The sequence below is a fragment of the Cavia porcellus genome, unplaced genomic scaffold, assembly GCF_034190915.1.
Source record: "Cavia porcellus strain 051 isolate PalLab524CR breed Dunkin Hartley unplaced genomic scaffold, mCavPor4.1 scaffold_1, whole genome shotgun sequence".
NCBI classification, from domain to species: Eukaryota; Metazoa; Chordata; class Mammalia; order Rodentia; family Caviidae; genus Cavia; species Cavia porcellus.
The window spans coordinates 181,157,761-181,179,431 of NW_026947484.1; the positions used below are offsets into that span (position 1 = coordinate 181,157,761).

The following is a 21,671-nucleotide window of genomic DNA, read 5'->3' on the forward strand; positions in this document are numbered from 1 at the left end:
CGCTGAGTGCCATGAGGTAGACTTTGATTTTGAGATGACAAATGTCAGTAGTTCCGCCATAAGAAGTGTCTGGATAAAAATCATGCTAATCGCTACAGTATTCTAGTGTTTGAAAAAGGCAACTGAAAAGTTTTACAGTCATATCACATACGTTTTTCTTTTAATTTCTATTAAACATTTCTCTGCTAGATGAACTCAGTTGAGATCTCTATGATAAAGGGAGAGACATTATGACCAGGTGTTCTTTGTGTTTTCTCCGGGTTGTCACGTAGGGCACGGGCAAGAAAATCCTATATTACCCTCATTTACCTTATTGATTTTGCACTGATTTTGTACTGCTGTTTTAAATGCATCATAGTAGTAATTACTTACCAAATCAGACAGTTCCATTCAGCATAACTGAATAGATAAAGCAAATAAATAGGCTTTTTTGTTGAGGGAAATCTGAAGGCAGGAAAAGATGTGTCACCACTGGCTTGACTTGTTATAAAGTGTAAGGCTGAAACTTAAATTACGTGTCCACTGCCCATGTCTTGTGTATTTTTTCAGACCTAAACAAATTTTGATGGTTAAACTACGCTGTCCTAGTTCCTTTGTTATTTTATAACTGTGTGTGGATGTGTATTTTTCTGTATTGAAAGCAGAGACTTGGAAACAGCCTGATAAAAGCCAGTCCTACATTCTGTATGGCAGGAGAAGGAACACAGTAAATACAAACACAGTGGAGCTCTTCCCTTTGTTGACAACCTCATTGTCTCCCCTGAATGCATTGTTTTGAATAGCAATTACATGTCATTTCCCATTATCCTATACACAAAACCAATACCATCCAGCCACTGTTTTTCTTTCGACAACTGATCATGAAGAATATATAGAGGATTCATGTACTGGTGAAACATGTCAAGACTGACAGCTCAGAGCCCAAGAGCTTTATTTAAGTACAGAACAGGTGTGTGGCCAGGCAGCTGGAATGAGATCTGCCCTCCACCTTCTCATTTCTGCTTTCTCGGCTTCCCTGCCTTGCAGTGCTTCCTCTTGGGCTGGAAAGAGAACAGCATGGGAAGAACCTCCCATTTGGGCTCCTTTCCTCTGCCAGAAAGGGCTGGCTGCCTCTCAAGGCAACAAGCATTTGACCACTGCAACTGCAAAGCACAGCGAGCATGTCAACTCATTTTATTCACATCCCTCACGGGGGATTCAGAAAGCCAAGAACACACTGGTGATTTCCCTGGTTTTATGGATCTCGACTCCCCCAGGCCTGCAACACATTTTTGGTTTGTGTGTTCACAGTGTCCTGGCATCTGCAGTGTGGGAAACTTTAACTGAGAGCCAATAGCCCCACAGCTTCTCTCTATTAAAATGTGCAATTGGATTTCACATGTGTGTCTCAAACACCATTCAAAGCATGATTTACAGGCTACTGTCTAGCCCCACAGCTGTTTTTCCATCCTTCAGACTAAGCTGTTTCTAGGAATCCACCATCCAGCTCCTTGGCAAACAGTCCTCGTAAGTGTGGTGCTCCTCAGTCATATTTGGCCATGCAAAACAATGCAAAAGCTATGGTAAGGACTCAAAAAATTATTGAATAAATAAGCTATTGATTATTCTTTGCATGTAATTATTCCTACATAAGAACACCCATTTGGTGCTTTGTTTCAATTTGTTCCACCTGCTAATCAACTTTTTTGTCATAAAATTAAACTAATCACTCCTGTTTCTTTGATTTGGTTATTCATAGTATAAATGGTACAGGTCCATTGACTTTTGCATAGGCCATGGTTAGCACCCAGGGCTTTCAGTTACTGTGTTTTAAGATTATCTTCCCATGGCTGAGCAAAGATAGGCTGTCTGTGTTACAGAGACTTACACTGTTGTGTTTTTGTGTCACTTGTCACACTCCATAGTCCAGCCTCTAAGAATCTGAGATCAATCCCCTAAGAAAGGTTAGGCCTCAAATTTGGGGGTGTGGTTAGCTCAGATATGAGTTCTGATAATATCTTTTAAATATTTCAAGTGACTGGAAGACCAAGATAGTACAGAATTTGTTCTCATTGTTCTGTGCCTGCTCCAGCTTTTGGCAGAGGGTGCAGGCTCAGGGAGTTGATATGATTCAACTCTTTTTAGCCTATACTGAGAAAGATGATCCATACAGTGAGTTATCTATAGCAGTGATTGTCTTGTCCTGTGACTGAGACCCAACTTTCAAGGGAGAAGGTCAAAGAAGGTGACACTGAGAGAAATGTCCCAGCCAACTCTTTGCCAGGAATGGTGCTTGAATATAGTGTATCAGTTTCTATGAAAAGGCTTCACAGATGTAGCTTCCATTTCAGATGAAAGCGATTAATTAAAAATCATGCTGCCAAAGATCTTACAATTTGGGTCATAGTAGATTTTGCCCTCTGGTAGCAATTCTTTCCCCAATGAATAGAATCTCAAGATACGAAAGTGTATTTTTTTAAAAACCTGTCACAAGTAGGTTCACTCAGTCCTAGGTTTGAATCTTTAAGATAGCACAGCAATAAGGAGCTATAGTGCTTGATATCATATAAAATACTTTGCAAGGAATGGCCATGAAATGTTGCAACTCAATAAAGACAGTGTTTTCATCTTAGGACTTACCTTTCTGTTTCTTCCTACCCACATACCTTGTAAATAAAGTTACGTATTCATTATTTTGATAATAGGAGAATTAGATCAGGTTGGCAAGTTGGACCATCAGAGAATGAGGTCACTGGAAGACTCTCTCATTTTAAACTCTTGCATCAAAAACTAGTCAAATTTATACTTGCTCTAAATGGCCCCAAAGACCAGATTTGCAAAGAATGAAAACTGCAGAAATAAAATGACCATTATTAAATACTTCTTAAGTGTCAATGTTATATTAGGCATTTTACATTTCACCTTTTTCTTATTAATCTCTCAAGACAACCCAATAAGGTAGATGTCATTGTCACTTCACATACAGGGTTAAAAAGCTAAAATTGCTCAAGAAAATATAACTAGTATGGTGAGAAGATTCAAATCCAACATTCATTGCACCTTCTTTCCTATCCACCAAACTACACCCAAGAATGAAACAGTGGACCTTGGTATCAGGCAAGTCCTTGATCTAGGCAGTGTGTAAGCTGGTGGGAATAACTGGTTATGAGACATTGCAGAAGGGATTCAAGCATTTGGAAGGAGTTGGAGGGGAACAGCTCCAAGCTCTTTCACAACTTCAACATCCACAGACTTCATTTTTTCTCTCCTAAGTCTCTGATTCAGCAGTCATCTGAGGTGAGCTAAGTGCTCAGTACAGGTCTCTTTCTTGGTCTGATCAAAACAATAAACTACTCCTTTGTTCACTGATTTAGTCACACTACCCATGAGCCAATCTCTCCGTATTTTGCTATGTTTCTTTTGAAGCTGCAAGACTGGGCAGTTAAACCCTCCTCCCAACTAATGCTCATTCAACATCCTTCAGCTCTAAGAAATCATTATGGAATCCTTAACATATCACACGACCTGCTCAGATTGCCCAGCTCCTTTATCCTTTTCCTTTCTCCTTTGAGTTTTATGTCATTAACTTACAGATAGGAAACTCCAAACACCTCACAGAAAATAGTTTTCTACGATCACATACGAATGAAAACAAGCAAATAGAAAACCGTCTGCCTGGTGTTTCAGTCCTGGCTTGCTTGAACCCACAGTGGAAGAATCCAAAACTGACGCATCCTACCCCCAACCAGGGTGCTCCTTCCACAGGCGATGCTCCCGCGGTACCCACGGATGTTTTCACGAAGGCATCTCACAGGTGCTCAGAGTTCACACCCCTTCCAACTCCTAGACTGTCTCAACCTTTGCGCATTTCTTCCTTTACTTGAACTGTCATGTTTTCATATAATGTGTTCTTCTAAAAGAGTAAAGACAACTGATCCCAGCCCACTCTAGAAAGAGTAAGATGATTGATCCCAGCCCTCCCCAACCATAAATTTTGCTGAGGAGCCCAGTTTTACCATTGGAGTCTTCTACTTCTTCAGCTGGGGAAGCCTTTTGAGAGGAGTGGTGGGCATGTGAAGAGAGGAGGCTGACAATTCGTGGCCGGGGGAGGGTCAGGGCTTTTCCGTGGACCTTGAGGGAGTGTTCCTTCAACTGGCTGATTGTCATGGTGGAAAATGAGCACCAAGAACACTTGTAAGCATGTTCACCTGGAAAGAACAGTGGCAAGGGTCAGGACAGAAAACAGCATAGGGAAAAGAAGGTAGGGTGGACAACAAAATAATACAGTAATTTATTTGAAAGACAAGCTTCCTAAGCCTCACGATCTAGGAACCCTTACAGGCCAACCACCTGCCCAGTACCACAAACGCAAGGCCTCCTAGCGATGAGACTTTTATGGATGCTCCATAACCTCATGACTTAGTCATTGTTTATCTTAGTTGTAGAGTTAAAGTTTGGAGATTCTCCACCCACCTACCATTAACTCTTTGTAAGAGTTCACCATCCCCTTTTCTACTTTTCCATACTAAGAATCATCATGCCAGGTTTCATCCAAGTATAGAAAATAATGCTCTTAATTCTTAATTTAAAGATCTACTGATGGCATTTCCAAACATGCAGTCATACTGTGTAAGGTCTATTGTACAATTGGAAATAATACACTACATACCAACTTACACACACACACACACACACACACACACACACAGACACGCACACACATGCACGCACACACACAGACGTGATCAGGAGACTTCATTTTTCTATCTAATCAACAGTGCATAAATAGGTCAAAATAACTCATTACTTTAATGAAAAAACTTGTACTGTAAACACAAGGAGGGTGTGTACCGTCCATATACTTTGAAAAAACAGGAGGGGGTACATTTAAACTAAAATACAGCATAAAACACCATGACCAGATTAAGACAAGAATGTGATGCACCTTTGCTACTGGGTTGGTTGCTAAATTGCTTCTGTCCTTGAACTACCATTAATTTTAAAATTAATGGTAGTTCAAGAATCAAGGATATGAAATTGACACATGCATGTTGCTGGAGACAACATACTCACTTCGGAAAACAACTGTTTTTAGAAACAACAGAAGCAATTTAGCAACCAACCTAACCATTCTTATTTCTGAGAGTCTCTATTAAGAAAATATCCTTTAATATGGAAAATCTTTGTTTTTAGAAATTTACATTTATGCTTAAAAATGGATTAAAGAACCCAAATTTTTAAACATAAGGAAAAGATAAAGTAAATGTACATATATCTTCTTGATAAACTACCATTAAATTCGTGAAGTAGGTAGTAATATAGAAAACTAAAAATAGAAAGGCAAAATGTATGTTAGATCACATCATAATCACAATTTAAAGATAATTATGGAGAAAATGATTCAAAGGAAATATTGAATGTTAATAACAGTGGTCTACAGGTAATAATTGTGAACTGAGTTATTTTATTTTTAAATTTTCTCTAATAAGCAGGTATTTTAAAAATGTATTTCTTGGGTGAAGTTTTAAAATCAGAGGAAGAAGAGGAGAAAACAGAATCTTTGGTAAAGTTAAGTTCTGTGGGACAGTGAAAATGGGCAGAGCTGGTGGGGTGCAGATTAATAAAGTAAAAGAGGAACCAGAAGCTACTTGCCTTCACTTAAGCCAGTTGCAATGGTTACTTTCTTAGCCCCCCAAAATTACCAAAGAGCTCAGGACCAAAATTCCAAAATTAAACCACTGATGATGCCCAGAGCCTGCATTTCCAAGACAGTTTCTAAAACATCAGAAAACCTTACGTACAAGACAGGGTATAGTATAAGGAAAGAAGTTGGAAGTCAGAGGATACAGACAGAAACACAAGTCATTTGTGCTCTCAACCACTGCCAAGGACCTAGACAAAAACGTTTGGTAGTAGACAATGATACCCACTAATATATTGCACTTACATTGTTTGTTTTTGTTTTTTAAATGCGAGCTTGGCTGTATGAATCTGCAGGATGGTTGTGAGACCCACAACCTGAGAGAGAATTCAAGTCCAGATTATTTGATTGGTTCATGCTACTACTGCTCATCCTAAAATATACCAAATAGTCCACATAAAATAGACAAGATGAGTCCAGAGACTTTTAAAAAATGTACTAGCCTTTCTCCTAGCCAAGCTTCTCAGTGGCTCAAAGTGTTATCACAGAGACCAAGGTTCCATGATACAAAGAGTAGAATTACACTGCTCCCACTGTCTCTTTCCTTCTGGGTAGACAGTGAGCACAGAAGACAGTCATCATGGTCAGCTCCAAGAGCACATACTTTAGCTTAGTATCCTGGAGTCAATGTGTACCTCTAACACACTTCAAATCCTTCCATGGGCCACACCATTCACCCAGTTCTGAGATGGTAAAAGTGCTTTTGACTAGGCTGAGGTCTAGGGGGAAAAAACCTCTCAGGATGCTGTCCTAGTTGAATAAATCTATAATATGGTGGGTTGAATTCTGATTTCACTGATTCCATAGACTTTAAAATTCCTAGAGACATTAAAAATACTTCACAGACAGAAAAAAAGCCTGTTCTACCTCTGATCCCAAGGTACATTAGGACAGTTGGGAGACTGGGTTACTTTTACTCTAAGAAGCTAGGTCAACAGGACCAATACTCAGGAGATAGACAGAGACCAGCACAGATCCTGGATATATACCCAGGATCCAAAGTTTAAAAAATGACTTATTTATGGGCATCTCTTCAGAAATCTCATATAGTTTAAGTTCTGTCTCCTTTCAAACCATCTTAAAATTATAACCTTATTTTAGTTGAATATTGTCTTTAGAATTGTCTTCAATGTGATAACCAGGCTAAACAATTCAGAAAAAGTCTGATTCTAATCTGTTGGTAGCATGAATCAACATGATATACATGATTATTTTGGCTTTCAGTGCTTTTAAATTTGTCCTATTTTTTTTTCAGTTTTCTTTAATAGGGAAAAATAAAACCTATTTGCAACCATCTCAAGAATAATGGCTCATGTGTAGGTCAAGATATTTTAAAAATTTTACTCAGTAAAGATCATTAATTCCCTATTTCAAACCTGCTGAAAAACTTGTGAACCCCAAGTACCAACTCACCAGCATGCGCTTTGAGTATGTGTGTTTTCAGCCGGCTGTTGTAGGAGGACTTGAAGGAGCAGAGTTTGCATCGGAATGGTTTATGGTGTCCGTGGTGGGTTTGCATATGGCGATCCAAACTTGATGTGGGAGAGAAAAAAGGGAAAATGGCAAGACTGAAAAGTGCAGAAGTGTTTTCTTATTGCTCTCTACCAGGCACCCCACTTCTATGCTGCTCAAAGTCCTTTTGTTTACCTTCTATTGATGGTGCTCACCATTAAAGTGGGCAAGAGCTAAGAGGAAAAGAGAGCTAAAGAAAGAGATCACGAGATTTTCTGAACAGAGGGATATGGGAAGTGGTAACACTTACGACAGATCCTTGTTCTCTTTTCTCCAGACTCTAATAATTAAAAGAGGATCTCCAAAAGAAATAAAAAGGTACAACAAGGTGGGTAAACTCATGCTGTCTGCAGTCAATGAAAATGCCTATCTAGCTTATTTTTTAAAAAGAATGGGAGAAATTAAGCACTTAAGTAGATGCTTTCTTTTTAAATTTTAATTCTACTATTGTGAACACTAGAGCAAAGAAAGATTTCCAGCTGACCTGCGGAGTGAACTATCTTGTTTCTAGCATCTGTAGTAATACGCAGGTGCAGTGCAAGTGTGTTTAGGAGGAGTCACATGGTCAAGAAGCTGATTATCCCTTTTGATCTCTGCCATATATCAGCCTTCCAGAAACAATTTATGAGGCTGTTATTTAATTAGAATGACCCACCCTGTACTTCATAATAATTATAGTTTAAAAATTAATAAACTTATCAAAATATAATAAGCTCCAATTTGTATCAGTACACAGAGAACTAAATCCCATTCCAAGTGAATTACATGACAGTAGTACTGCTTACCATTGACACATTAATGCTCTTGTGAACTGCAAAGAAACAATTTCAGTTGCCTCTGGATATCTCCATCTAATGTCCTTTAGCCATCTTCTACAAACCTATCAGGTTTTTTTTTTTTTTTAACACTTCAAAGTCTCTTTTTTCATTTTCCTATTTCTGTAAATGGCACTATCATGCTTTCACTCAACAGACTGAAAACTAGGTGCCATTTCTACTCTGTTTTACTCCCTCAACCCATACATACATCAGACCCATTCTAAATCAAGCAGATTTGGTCTCTTCACTATGCTTTAACTTCTCAGATCAGGTACTGGCATCACTTCTGAGTTGATCTCTCCTGGTGTTTTCAACTCGAGAGCAGAAATTTTGGAGTCACAATGCTCAGAATCACATCCCAGACATTACTTACAAATTCTGTGACCTTGGGCAAGTGATCTAACTCCTTTAAATTTCACTTTTCTTCTTCATAAAATGGAGGTAATAGAACTGTATAGCTCATAGGGCTATTTTGAGAATGTACATAAGTAATACTTAAAGACCCTTAAGACAGTGCCCGGTATATTCTGGGGTGCACTTAGACTTTTGTTTTCACCAGTAATAGAATCCTAAAGTACTAATTTGGCATTTTAAGACTCTAAACAAAGTTTCTATTCAAGTAATCAGACCTTACCTTCTGCCATTCCTTTACATGTACTGTAAGAATTAGTTAAATTGAACCACTAGCAAGCCCCACTGAGAGGCACATCCTCCTCCACTTGAGATCTCGTCTTTCCCCCGACAATGCAGCTCCTTTTCAAACTACTCAAGTCTTATCTTCCTACATTAAGAGTTGACTCAAATCCTCTGTACTCCAGAGTTTTTCTGACTCTTCCAAAGCAACTTTTGCTTTCATTGAAATAAATTGCTCATCTGTTTGTTTTTTTTTAACAAGCGTGTTTCACTTGTTTGATGCCTTCATAACACAATCCTAGGCTCCCAATTCCCTTAGATGACAGACTCTGTCCTATTCATCTTTATATTTGCCCCACAGTACAGTGCCCAGAGCAGGGTATATTCCTTTATTCACATGAGTTCCACTACGTGTCAATGGTATCTGCTGTTCAGGAAATACTTATATGTCAATATATGAACCTGATGAAAAGACTAGATATTGGGCTCTGTTTAATGAAGGTTTGTAATCAATCCTAATCTCCACAGAAACACCGCCTTCTGCTTCTCAACAACTGTTAACTAGCATTTTATCTTTTTAAGTTAACAAATAGCCCATCGTGTACTTTCAATGACCATAAAAATAAACAGCACATCAGTCTTGAAATCAGTTACCTTCTTCCAGGACTATGGGAGCTTGTTGCTAAATATTTATTTTTTTATATAACAAAATATTGCTTCTTTGAACAGCCTCGCTTCCCCTACTCTATGAAACTTTATAAACCTACCCCAAATTTACACTCGCTGTGGGAAGTTACAAGAAACTCAATACTGCCCCCCCTCCACTTTTTTGTCTTTTTGAGACAGGATCTCACTATGCAGTTCAGGCTGGTCTTGAGCTCACTTTGTAGCCCAGGCTGGACTTGAACTTGCAAGGATCTTTCTGCCTCAGCCTCCCAGGTGCTGGGGTTACAAGCATGCACCACCATGCCTGGAAATTTCCCTGTATTTTTAACAACTCTTCAGAATTTTTAAACCTTGTCATTTCTGATGTCTTTTTTTTGTTTTTTTTTAAATCTCAAACAATGATTCCTTGATCATGTAGATTAGTACACTAATTTTATCTCTTTAGCAAATTCATTTTCCAAATGAATTGTTACTTCTTCAAACAATGTCCAAGTTTTGGCTAACTGGTTGGTAAATCCATCAGGAAACTCATCTGTGCCCTGTAGCTGCAATCTTCCATGTGGTAAATCATGACAATTTTCCTTTTTAAAAAATGCCTGCATTTGCCAAATCTAATGCCATCCAGTCACTCCTGTTCTTAATCCCATTTTGCAGATGAGTTGACTGAGAACTCACATAATAGTGCACCAGGTATGAGCCAACAGTGCAGCTGTCTAACTCATCCAAGTTTCTCCTGCTGTAACCGAGCTGCCTTCTACTATGAAATCTTTTCCTAGTAACCCCCAGGGACCACCCAACAGCACTTACTTGTGCCTGAAAGCAGAAACAAAGGAGCAGTACTGGCAGCTGTACTTGTCCTCTCGGGTAAACATGGCCAGGGCCAGGTGGCTCCTCTCATGAGAACGCAGCCCCTGCATGGACATCAGGACTCTGTCACATTGACTGCAATGGTATCCCCCCGGCCGGGTTTCATCCTCCAACATTCCATCAAGCAAGCAGTGTCCACCATCCACCCGGCCCACCAGGGCTCCACTGGCATCTGTGGCTGCTTCCAATCCATCCAGGAAGAAGTGAGAAGGGTCTTCAGCCTCCTGCTAAGAGAACCACACACACACACATGCCCCACCAACAAAATAAATATCCATCATCATCGTCCCCAGCTTTCCTCTTCTCCCTGCATTCTCCCAAGATCATCAGCATTTCTTGTCAGGGATTCCTCCCCTGCCTCTCCAGCTCCTCCTAAAGTGAGGGCAAGCCAGACTGCCCACTCTTCATGCAACGGCGGTGACTTTAGGGGAACACATCCGGACATAGTTTATTAATGCCTGGGAAACACGAAGGGTGCTCTCTCAATCTGCAATGGGGCACTCATTCCTGGACTTAAAAAGAAAAATGAAATTGTGATCCCATCTAAACTGATATGAAGCTGTGTTATGGTATTATGGCTCAAAGAAAGAAAGAAGGAAGAGAAAATAGCAGAGTGGGTTGGCCATTTAGGAGCCTTGGGCTGTCATTTGGAAATGAAGCCAAACAAAAGATTCTGTTGTCTGCCTCCCACCCCAGAGTTGGTTGGTGACTTCACTCCTTAACTGAAGGTGGCTGCATAATTACTTGCAAATGTGAAGTAGCAGCCTGCTTTGAAGCGACCCAATTTTCAAGGTAGCTCCTTGGAACTATGATTTTGTCTTGCTTGATTCCAGGAAGCAAGTCTGGGCACACTGCAGTGGTATGTGCAAGAAGATACCTACTGCTGTCCTCGGGGTGCCACTGTTCTGCCCAAAGACAGAAGACCCCAGTCTTCAGTGTAGTAGTCTCCATTATTCTGGATGAACAATGACTGCTACTCAGATTAAGGCATTCAAAACAGGTGCTCTAATAAAGGTTGCAGAGAGAGGGAAAATGCTTGGCTGAATCACATGGGGAGGAAAGGGGGCAGACAAGCAAAGCCAAAGAACTGCCATTCTCGAAGGGTTTTGGTTTTAGATTTAATCAATGCTCTTTGTACTCACTAGACACCCCAAGATAAGAAGCAAAGACATATTCTGCTGGGCTCTTTGCATCCTCAGCCACATGAGGACAGTAATAACAGTCAGGCAGTGGGAGGAGCAGATGACAGGAACAGAACCCACTTGATTCCTTTTAAGAGTTCAGGCAACTTGGAACAACCAAGACATAATGGCACTAAACACAGAATAAAAAGTGTGACCAAAAGTTTCTTGTGCAGAGAATCCAGGACCATCTGTGTCCAGCGAACTGTCCATATGAGATGGAAACGAGACCAAAGCTTGACCTTTACCTGGACAGAAAGATGAGGAAGGTCCAACCTGCAAAAGAAAGAAAATCAAAACACGCCAAAGGGATGCAAATGTAGCTCAGAGGTGCTGCGTTCGGAGACGGTCCTCCCGAGCTGCTTTGAGCAATGGGGTTAACAAGGAACTGGAGGCGCTCACTCACAAGACCGGCATCCACAGCTCCCTTTTCTCACCTTCACGGCAGCCGACATGGCTGGGACATTGCCGTACTGGACGTGTTTCCGGAGGTGATTGCAGATGGCTCGGAGCGTTGGGTGCACTTCCACACAGAATTTACATTTGTAGCCCACCACTTTCCTCTCCTTGATCTTTGGCACCTCTTCTAAGTGACCAAAAGGCTGGTAAAATACAGTGGTAGCCATCAGTACTCCAAGCCCTCCCTCAAAGGCAGGCATTTATTATATACTGGCATATATATATATATATTTTTTAATTTTAAAGCAAAGTAGCAAGTTAAAAACCAAGGGAGATATAAGCAAGTATTTTTAAATACCAACTTAGCAGTCATGGCACATTCCCTATTGGACACAGTCTCCAGAACCCAGGTATGTTACGGCTTGTGAGGAGAGAAGGTTTCTGTGCCGAAGCTCATGGTCACGGCCATTAAGTTATCTGGTTTTCAAACCAGTTTCAACGACGCAGGTGAAGCGTTGCACAGCTGCGCCATTAATGAACCTCTTGATAAAATAATCTACTCCTTGAGATGTTAGGTTCCTGTGGCAAACACTGAAGACCAAGACATGGCTGGGCAGTGCTAATGATACCAAGAGACAGCCACGACTGCCTGAGCAAAGAGCGGGCGTTGTTGTATAACAAGGCTTCAGATCAGGCTACTTGGCAGAAAGACATACATAGAAACCACCCCAAACCTTCCCTGGGGAGCCACGAGTGGAGTCAGAGGGAGAGGGAGGGGAACAGGACCTTGGAGAGGGGTGAGCATAGAATGGGGGATAATCAAGCTCGAAATGTTTAATTGACTTATTGAGCTCTCTGGCAAGCTAAGTCACTAGGAAGCCTGCAGCAGTTTGGCTGGCAACGAAGAAGCGCATGTGGGCACCAGTGATGAGAGGCCTCCTGGGGGAAGGGAAATCAAAACATATCCTTACCCTCTCTTGTTTGAAATCTGCAAAAGCACCATCTGCATATTTCTGCTTGCTCAAAAGCTGTTTCCTCCTCTCCTGACGTTTGGCACGCTTCTGGAATTCCTCATTGTGAATGTTCAAGTGTGAGGTCAGCTCGGCTGTGCTTTGCAATTTGCTATCACAGTGCTTACACTGGTAGGTGGAGTTCAGCAAGCGGGGACCGTTGCCCAGGATGACAAAGTCCCTCTTTAGGTCTCGGCTGTGGTGGTCAGTGTAATGCATGCACAGCAGCTCCGCGGTGCTGAAGGACAGCTTGAAGCATTTGATGCAGCGAAACGGGAGCCACTCGATTTCCTGAGCTTCACCCTCCACCTCGGCTTTCTCAAAGCTGTCTCTTTCCTCTTCCTCCATCAGCGTAGGCTTCTCATGCTCGTCTGCGTAGACGGCTGTGAAGTAGCCCCCCAGCTTGCTGGAGTGCTGCTTCTTTGGGAATACCCCTGGATGGCGCTTCATGTAATGGGACACGATACCCTTCTTGCTGAATGACTGGAAGGAGCACAGGGAGCACTTTTTCTTCTCCACAGCCCGCCGGAGTTCCTCACTCAGCTGTGGGGAGTCGTCCTTGGGTGGGGATGGGATGATCACCTTGTTGGGTTTGTCACTGATGGTCCGAGAAGCTGCCAGGCAGTGAGTATAATAAGCATCAATGTCATGACGCTTCTGGTAGTGGGCTGCCAACCCTTTGCGGATGGGGTTGGTGTAGGCACACAGGGCACACTTGAAGAGGTTGTTCTTGCCCTCGGGCTGGGCGCGGACGTTGTTGTGCTTGATCCGGTAGTGCCTGGCAATCCCCTTCCTCGTGGAGCAGAAGTACTTGCAGAGCTGGCACCGGAACACAGTGTGGGAGACCAGGTGCGAGGTAGAGAAGTGAGAAGTGGACACGGCCTCCTCTCCCACCTCCTCCTCGGTAATGGAGATTTGGGAGGGGCTCACTTCAGTGGTTATCTCCGGCTCAAGGGAAACAGGCAGCTTCGGAGGGGAAGGGGAAAAGACATCAAATTCAGGCTGATTGTGGTACTTCTCATAGTGGATTTTGAGTTTCTCCAAAGTGCCGTGTGTATACGGACACAGTTTGCAGCGGTAGGCACCATACCCTTGCTTGAAAATCCTGCTGGTCTCTTCCACATCATTCTGGGAAATGTCAGTAGACTGCTCCACGTCATGCACAAAATCCTCGGCGGTCACCTTGATGGCCGGGTGTCGCTTCTGGTAATGGGTCAAGACGCCGTGGATGCGAGTGTTGATATACGGACAATGCCTGCATTTGTAGACGGCACCTGGATTGATGTCGATGTCCTGGGCAAAATCAGCAGCCTTCACTTTCATGCCAGGGTGCTTCTTCCCATAATGAGTGAGGAGGCCGTGCAAGTTGTTGTACTCGGACTGGCACACGGTGCACTGGTAGGGGGTGGAGGATATGGCAGGGTTGGCTGAAGTGAGGTGTATGCTTTTCTCTGGGGAAAGTCTTGCATCCTCTGAGCATTCTACTTCCTGCTCGGGGAGGGGGATGGGCAAACTATTTTCACAATTCATGGGGCCCACTAACTCGTCAGGTAGGAGGGGCTTCTCCACACCATCTTTCTCCTTGATGATGTCCAGCAGCACTGACTCATCACCATTCATGGCCCAGGGGTGGAATGCTTGGTAATGATTAGTGATGTCCCAGATGGACACCGCTTCAAAAACACAGTCCCTGCATCTATATGTTTTGGCTTCAGCTGGCATGGTGAGGGAGGGAGGGGACGGGTCTGGCCCAGCCCAGAGTTTGGTAGCCATGTAAGTATAATCAACATAATGCTCTGGATGCCTCCTCTGGTAATGCAGAAGCAAACCATTGGGCTCTGGGTGGGAATAGATGCACCACTCACAGTGGTAGCCAGCTTCTATCAAGCCATCTAAAAATGCCCATCGCATGATGGACGTGACTGTGGCCTTCAGGGCGGGGTGGTCTTTCTTGATATGCTTCCTCAGTGCATAGAAGTAGGGGGAGGTATATGAGCACTGCCTACATTTGAGTGCTCGGAGTTTTGCCTTGTCCCGCTCCACACCAGAGGTGGGGAGAAGGACACAACTGGCAGGCTTCTGGTTCCGGTCGCAGAGGCTTCGGATGGTGGCTGTGTGCTGTCGGATCACATCAGCATTGGCCTTGAAGTCTCGGTGCTTCTTCTGATAATGAATGAGTACACCTTTGACCGTCCGGTTTCCGTAATCACAGTGCTGGCAAAAGAACATCTCATTCTCCACAGGAGGGCCGTCTCTCTCAGAACTGCTCCGGTTCAGCTGTTGCATGGGGGCAGGAGGCCGGGGGGAGCCTTGTGGCCCTTCGACCCCTCTCATCATTGCAGCTGTGGGAGGAGCCTGCCTGATATATTTGGCAGTAACCTTTATTTCTGGGTGTCTTTTCTGGTAGTGAACAAGCACTCCCACAACTGACCGATTGCTGTAGGAACAGTGTTTGCAGTAGTAAAGCTCAGTACTGAGGTCTGGTGGCGGGGGTTGTGGGGGGGGTGGGGAACCCATGTTGGACATTTTGGGAGACATTGGAGCACCCACCTCAAATGATAATTGGGAAAGGGCAGAGCCCCTGTCCACAGACACCATGCGCATGGTTTTCTGGATCCTAAAGTAGGAGGCCTTTTCTTCAGGGTGTTTCTTCTGATAATGAACCAAGACAGAATGCATGTTGGGGCTTGCGAATGAGCAAACGTCACAATCGTAAACAACAACGGTGTTGACTGAAGGGTCCTTCTGGTTTTCACATTCTGGAGTAAAGGTCTTTGAAGGAGTGCTTTTATTAAACGTAGCTGCTATACCACCACCGCGACCCACGGGAGTGGATGTCGCCATGTTCTTGGGAGCTGAATTCAGAATCTCCCTCAGGGTCTGGGATTCAGTATTCAGCCCTTCCTGCTGCTCCACAACATAGCTTGAAAATATCATTGCATTGTTGATCTTAACTGTGGGATGCATTCTTTGGTAATGTGGCATCAGACTTCTGACATTTGGGCTAGTGTAGGAACAAAACCGACACCGGTATATCAGGTCCGAATGATCAAAGTTGAGAACATTCATGGCTTCTGGGTGATGTTCACCATAGTGCTGCTGGAGATCTTCAAAATTGGTGTAATCGATGTAGCACTCCAGGCACCTATAAACTGCACTGTGGTCATTGGGGTCCAAGATGTACCTAAAGCTGAACTTAATATATGGGTGCATTCGCTGGTAGTGAGTGCTAACACTCCGGGCAGATTTGTTGTTAAAGTCACAGTGTTTGCAATAGTAAAGCCTTCCAGAGTCACCAAAGTCTGTGTTTTCATTGTTGTGCTCAGTTCCATAGATAGGGGTTTGAGTATTCAGTAAAGTAGTGTTGGAAACCTGATGATCTTTCATGTTTGTTGAGGAGCCATAATAATCCTCTTCATCTTCAGAAAGGGTGAGCTCAATCTCAGCCCCGTTGGTAGCATTGTAATCGTGGGTGACATTTCTGAAGTTGGGCTCCTTCTGGGGCTCACTGGTATCTCTGACCCAAATCTGTTGGGCTGAAAAGGAAGTGGGAACCTCCAGGAGAGGTTCTGTCGGTTCTTCTTCCCTGTCCAACTCAACCTCTATCTCCACTTCGTTGTCTTCCTCTTCTTCCTCGTCATCCTCAACATTGATCACTGCATCTTCCTGCTGTTTGGTTTGGTTAATTTTGCTCTGCAGGTTGCTTGCTATCTCGTCGATCCTAGTTCTTTTCTTCACGGGTGATAAATCGAGAGGAAAGTCATTAGCAAGCTTCCTAGAGGCCTTAGCTACAAAATTGTTCTTGGAGGATAATCCAAGAATTGAGGTCTGACTTTTCTTCACAGTGTTGCTGGAAGAGGGGTGGCTGTCTGTCTCATTTTCCAGTGGTAGGCTTGAGGGTTGCCCCTCAAATTTTGGCAAATTGTCACAAAATGAATGTTTGTGCTGTTGATGGACTCTTAGCCCTTTCAGAGTTGTGGTGGAATAATTACACATGGTGCACTTGTAGGGGTGCAAGGGTGGGGCTTGAGTGGGCGGCTGTGGCGGTTGCGTTGGTGGTGGCTGTGGCTGGGGTGGCACCTGATGTAGTGGCTGGAGCTGGGGTGGCTGTGGTTGTGGCAGTGGCTGTGACGGCGGTGGTGGTAGTGGTGGTGGTGGCGGTGGTGGCTGCTGCTGCTGCAAAGGATCCAGCATGACTCCTGACTTTCTGCCGTTGATGCTTGAGCTCTCATAAGACACCACACTTTCATTCAGTGAAGAAGAAATGCTTTCACCCTGGGAGTTGACAGCATCCCAATCGGATGTTGTACCCGTGTGACACTGTTTATGAGCCCCAAGTTTTAGTGAGCTCTTGCAAGTAAACGGACATTCATCACATTTGTAGACAGCTGTTTTTCCAGATAAGTGGATGTTTTCTATGTGACGAGAGATGCTACGTCGATGCATGGTGAGGAAAGGACAAAAGGGGCACTGGAACCTATTCATGAATCTTCTAAACGGAATCCCCTTGGTCTCCAGCAATTTGTTGCCATCCGAACCCATCAGCTGTTCTGCAGATAGGGCTGATGCCTGGTGATCCATAACATTTAAGCCATTCTCACTGTCTATTTCATTTAACTCTTCATCAGAACTCGAGTCATTCAGCATGCTGTTAGTTTCCAGGTCAGCAGAAGAATTGGTCATGTCAGTCATTCCATAACGAGATCTCTCTGGCAAGCTAATGAGGCCAGAATTATGAGGTGACTTCGGCTTCATCTGAGGGTACGACATGGGTGAAAATTTGGAAGCTGAAGAATTGGGTCTCATGATGGAGTTGCCAATGGATCCCCTGAAGTTGGAGACGTTAGTGTTGGGTATCTCCCGGTTTGCAGCATTCATGGACAGATACGTGGAATTGGAGGTGGGGCTGGCAGCGTCTTTATTCTGCACATCAGGTAGGTTAGTCCCTTCTTGTTGCTGTCTGATACTGGAAAGAATCTTGACCATACTGCGGTGCTTCTTCATCATGTGGTCACACCAGCGTTCTCGACGGGGGGTCTGATAGCTGCACCACTCACAACAAAAGTTGCCTCTAGACTTGGTCAAAGGTTTGACCATGGATTCTAAGATGCTACGCTCCACGACCTCTGCTGGCAGTTCCTTGCAGGGGTCTTGCAGAGACATGGGTGGACCCACAGCATCTGGCATTGGAGCAGGAGCCGGTGGAGGAGCTGAGGTCTCCTTCAAATTGTTTTTGTGATACATCTTCTGATGCTTGATTATTCTTGCCCTCCTTGGAGACTTGTATGTGCAAAACTGGCAAGAGAAGACCTTTCCAAATCCCTCATGCATCATGATATTATAATTTAAGGATCCTGGGACAGGGGGTCCTGCTGAACTCCCTTCAGCTTGGGCTCCATGTACCTTCCTAGTGTGTTCTATGAGGAGGTTTTTTGACCTGAAGTAGCGTACGCAGAACTTGCACTGAAAAAACTTGTTTGTTGGTTTGGGACTAGGGGCAATATGCTGACCGTAATATCCTGGACTGTGGCCATAGTAACTTCCGGTCCCCAATGCAGCTGCATTTTGACCTAAAGAGAATGCACAAGAAAAGTAAGAAAAAAGAAGCAAAAGAGAATTAAGAAATCTATTCATGCAAATCAGTAGCATTCCAATTATTCATTAATCAACATCACGTCCAAAAGGCCTAAAAAAGCACAGTCCTGAAGAGTATTCCTGAAGCATTAATGAACATACATATATTATACCTTCTCACTGATAAAGATGCAGTGTACAGCTTTAGTTACAATATTCTCTTCACCTTCATAAATGAGCCATAGCTATGAAGATACAAGGTTCATAAACCACAGTATTTATTTTGTAACTTTCCGAAATATTACTTTGTTCTCAAAATTAAAAGTAGGAGACCTGAGAAAGCTGAAAGGATAATAACCTATGAGACTCAAGAAGAGAAAAATGATACCCAAACAACAAGAAATAGCTTGCAAAGAGCAAGAAACTGTAGAAACCACACATATCGAGAACCATAGCTACAGGCTAAAAATAAATGAGAGCAATTAAAATATATCAGATATGCTGAGTTTAGTATAGATTTACCTGATAAATCCTCTGCAATTGCAAATTCATCCTTTATAGAGGAAAACGCCACCTCTGTCTGATTACTGGCATTCATGGACCCGGATCGTGGCTCATTGTCATTGTCCTCAGCAACATCAGTTGGCTGCAGAAATGCTGTATGGACATCTTGGATGTGTGCCTTGAGATCTTCATAAGACGGAGCTCTGAAATCACAGCCATCACACTGCAGCACCTCCATGATCTGGACTACTCTCTCACATTAGGAACCTGGGGGAGAAGTCAGAACAAAGCATCAGAAGGAATGCACTAATCACAGACCTCAGACTGAGGGGGCTACACATTCAGTAATGGAAATATTCCTAATATCGGCATCCATCTCTTACTTGGCTTTGCCAACTGGAACACTGGCCAAAGGAAAGGCAATCAGACATAACAGAGACAATGTCATTGAATGCATAATTTCAAAGAAGAAAAGAAAATCCAGATAAATATTTTCTGGCTTGATACATCTTCAAATGTCACTTGTCAAGGAAACCCTTAATATTTCAAAAGTTTTAGCAGTATCTGAGTCTCTTCACTATCTTCATATTTCTTGGGAACTTACTATTGGCTTTGTTTCTTCTTTGAACTCTTTTTATTTTCAACTAGAATGTTCTTAGGAGATATCAATAAAGAAAGCATAAATCTCAATTCTTATTCGCTGTTTTAATATTATTACACTGATATTTTATCAGCAGATAGTACACAGTACTGAATCTGAGGAGTAGTGGTAAAGACTTTTTATTGTTGCTTTTATTATATTTAATATTTTTACAGATTCTGGAGTATACCTCTTTCTCCATTCCACAAAATTTTAGTTGATTCTCATTCTCTCTCTCTGTCTTTCTTTCTGTCTCAGAGCTAAATGGTTATTTGCTCTTTTACTATCTACCAATTAAAATCTAACAGCTTCTCCAATCTAATTAGGTCATAAAATATTTCTCATGAGGTTTTCAAACAACGTTAGATGACAATCCAGTTTCTAGTTTAAAGTTGTACCTTGGCACCTCAATTCACATTAAGGAAACAGAAGCCATGCTGGCAGGTTTGAAGGGCTTCTAGGTTCTGACTCCGGCTTTGTCCATTTCTTTCCTTTAGAAACATTAAGTGTATACTCAGATCCAAAAAGCTATGAAACTGGTGTGCCATAAAACAAAACTTGTCCAACTACCTTCATTCTCTATTAATATAACTGAAATATACAGAAATCTTCACATTAACCCAGTGGAGAGTTCCACCATTAAGAAGTCAAAAAGGTATTAGAAAAGTGTGTAGTCTTTCCTCTAAATATATCTCCCACCTTGAGCCATCCAGTTATCATCTTAATGAATGAGTTGCCTCACTAAACTCACCACAGACTCAGGTGAGTCACTGTAACCTAGAACTAGATGTCCAAGGACTAAAGTTATAGCCAAATCTATTTCATGATGTAGTTTTCTGTATTTTTCTTATAAAAGATAAAAATGATTTCTACAGGAAGAATGAAGTCCACTAATAATCTGTCAATGTAGTGCAAGGAGTCATGGCATGAGGATTTTCCATGAAAGAATGCTCCTCCTGGTAGCCTGCTAAAATAACTTCTGGCAAGTCCAGTTCTGGACAGCCTGAGCTTGCAGAGTGAGACCGAGATATTTACCTCCTCTTCTTTCAACCAGCAATTTATCCTTTTTCAATAAACATTGAACTCTGCACCAGAGTCCTTTGAGCTAACTAAGTCTCAATATTCCAGATACACAAGCTTTTATGTCTAAGCACCAACCCAAATTGTGTGGAAGAGGTTGCTATCAGCTCTGGATCGAATTACAGCAGTCACTGAGGCCCCACCCCACTTCTCCTTTCACACAGTCCATTAGACCTGAAAACAAATTTTTCCATGGTGCAGACGATTCCTGCATTTAGAACACTTCACAGAAAAAAAGCAGATCATCCAGTGTGCACTCCCCATCCCCCAAGCTTAGTCCTTTCATCTCAGTCAAACAAGCCACAGCTCTGCTGAATGTGTTTATCACACTTTCAAGAGATAGGAGCTCCTGCGTCACTGAAGCTCTAAGACTCACTAAGCTGCCCTAGTCCTCTGAGCTTTAGGAGCAGCCATTTTAGCTCAGAGCTTCTCCTCCGTGCACAACATGGCTTCTCTTGGATTCTGCTAGGCTGACAATCAGAAGTGAATGCTAGAAGGGCAGACTGGGCTCCTCCTATGCTCTTCTCTTCCCAACAAAGAATGAACTGTTTTCATTTCTTTCTGAAAAGCAGCACCTTTCTCCTCAAATGTCATTCACCAAGATCTCCAAAGGTTCTTTTATTCCATGATTGATATGCTGGTTTGTTAGTTCCAGCAGAGCAGTAGTTAGAACAGGGTGATCCTGGACCAGACACTGCTCCAGAGCAAGATTTGGGGGTACTCAAGGGGGACCTCCAGAAGCCTTGGCTTCTTGGGAGTCATCCTTCCACACACAGAAGACATACCATCCGATGCTGCCTGCCAGATTCCAAAGTCTAATGACCTTTGTTAATCACCAGCCAGTCTGTCTGCATCAGCAGACCCTGCCAACAGACACACCCATCAACACAAAGCCTGTAGCTATTCCTTTTAAAAGAGGTTCTCTGAAAGCTCCATTGTGCAGCTTAGAGGAAAACAAAATCTCTTCCCTTCAAAACTTCAAGCCTTTAGAAATAATGCAACAAAAGGCTTTCTGCTGTGTGTCTTTTGGAAAGACTGAGCCTGCCTGGTTTGCACAGTATCAACAAAAATTATGGTTTTGAACAAGGAAAGTGGGCACCTTCAGCA

General features: G+C 42.8%; 1 protein-coding gene across 7 annotated transcripts in view; it reads right to left on the reverse strand.

The window, feature by feature from the left end:
* Positions 1-21,671, reverse strand: part of Znf462 (zinc finger protein 462) — a 133,366-nt gene that overhangs the window by 58,443 nt on the left and 53,252 nt on the right. For 6 of the 7 annotated variants that reach the window (XM_013153458.3, XM_003470913.5, XM_063261246.1 and 3 more), the window contains exons 2-7: positions 18,863-19,111; positions 12,728-18,336; positions 11,795-11,959; positions 10,117-10,220; positions 7,094-7,212; positions 3,996-4,187 (exon numbers count right to left, since the gene is read on the reverse strand). In XM_013153458.3, coding sequence (XP_013008912.1) covers positions 3,996-4,187; positions 7,094-7,212; positions 10,117-10,220; positions 11,795-11,959; positions 12,728-18,336; positions 18,863-19,082 — 6,409 coding nt within the window. In that variant the 5' untranslated portion in view covers positions 19,083-19,111. The remainder of the gene's footprint in view (positions 1-3,995; positions 4,188-7,093; positions 7,213-10,116; positions 10,221-11,794; positions 11,960-12,727; positions 18,337-18,862; positions 19,112-21,671) is intronic. The other variant, XM_023565538.2, reaches the window with a different exon arrangement.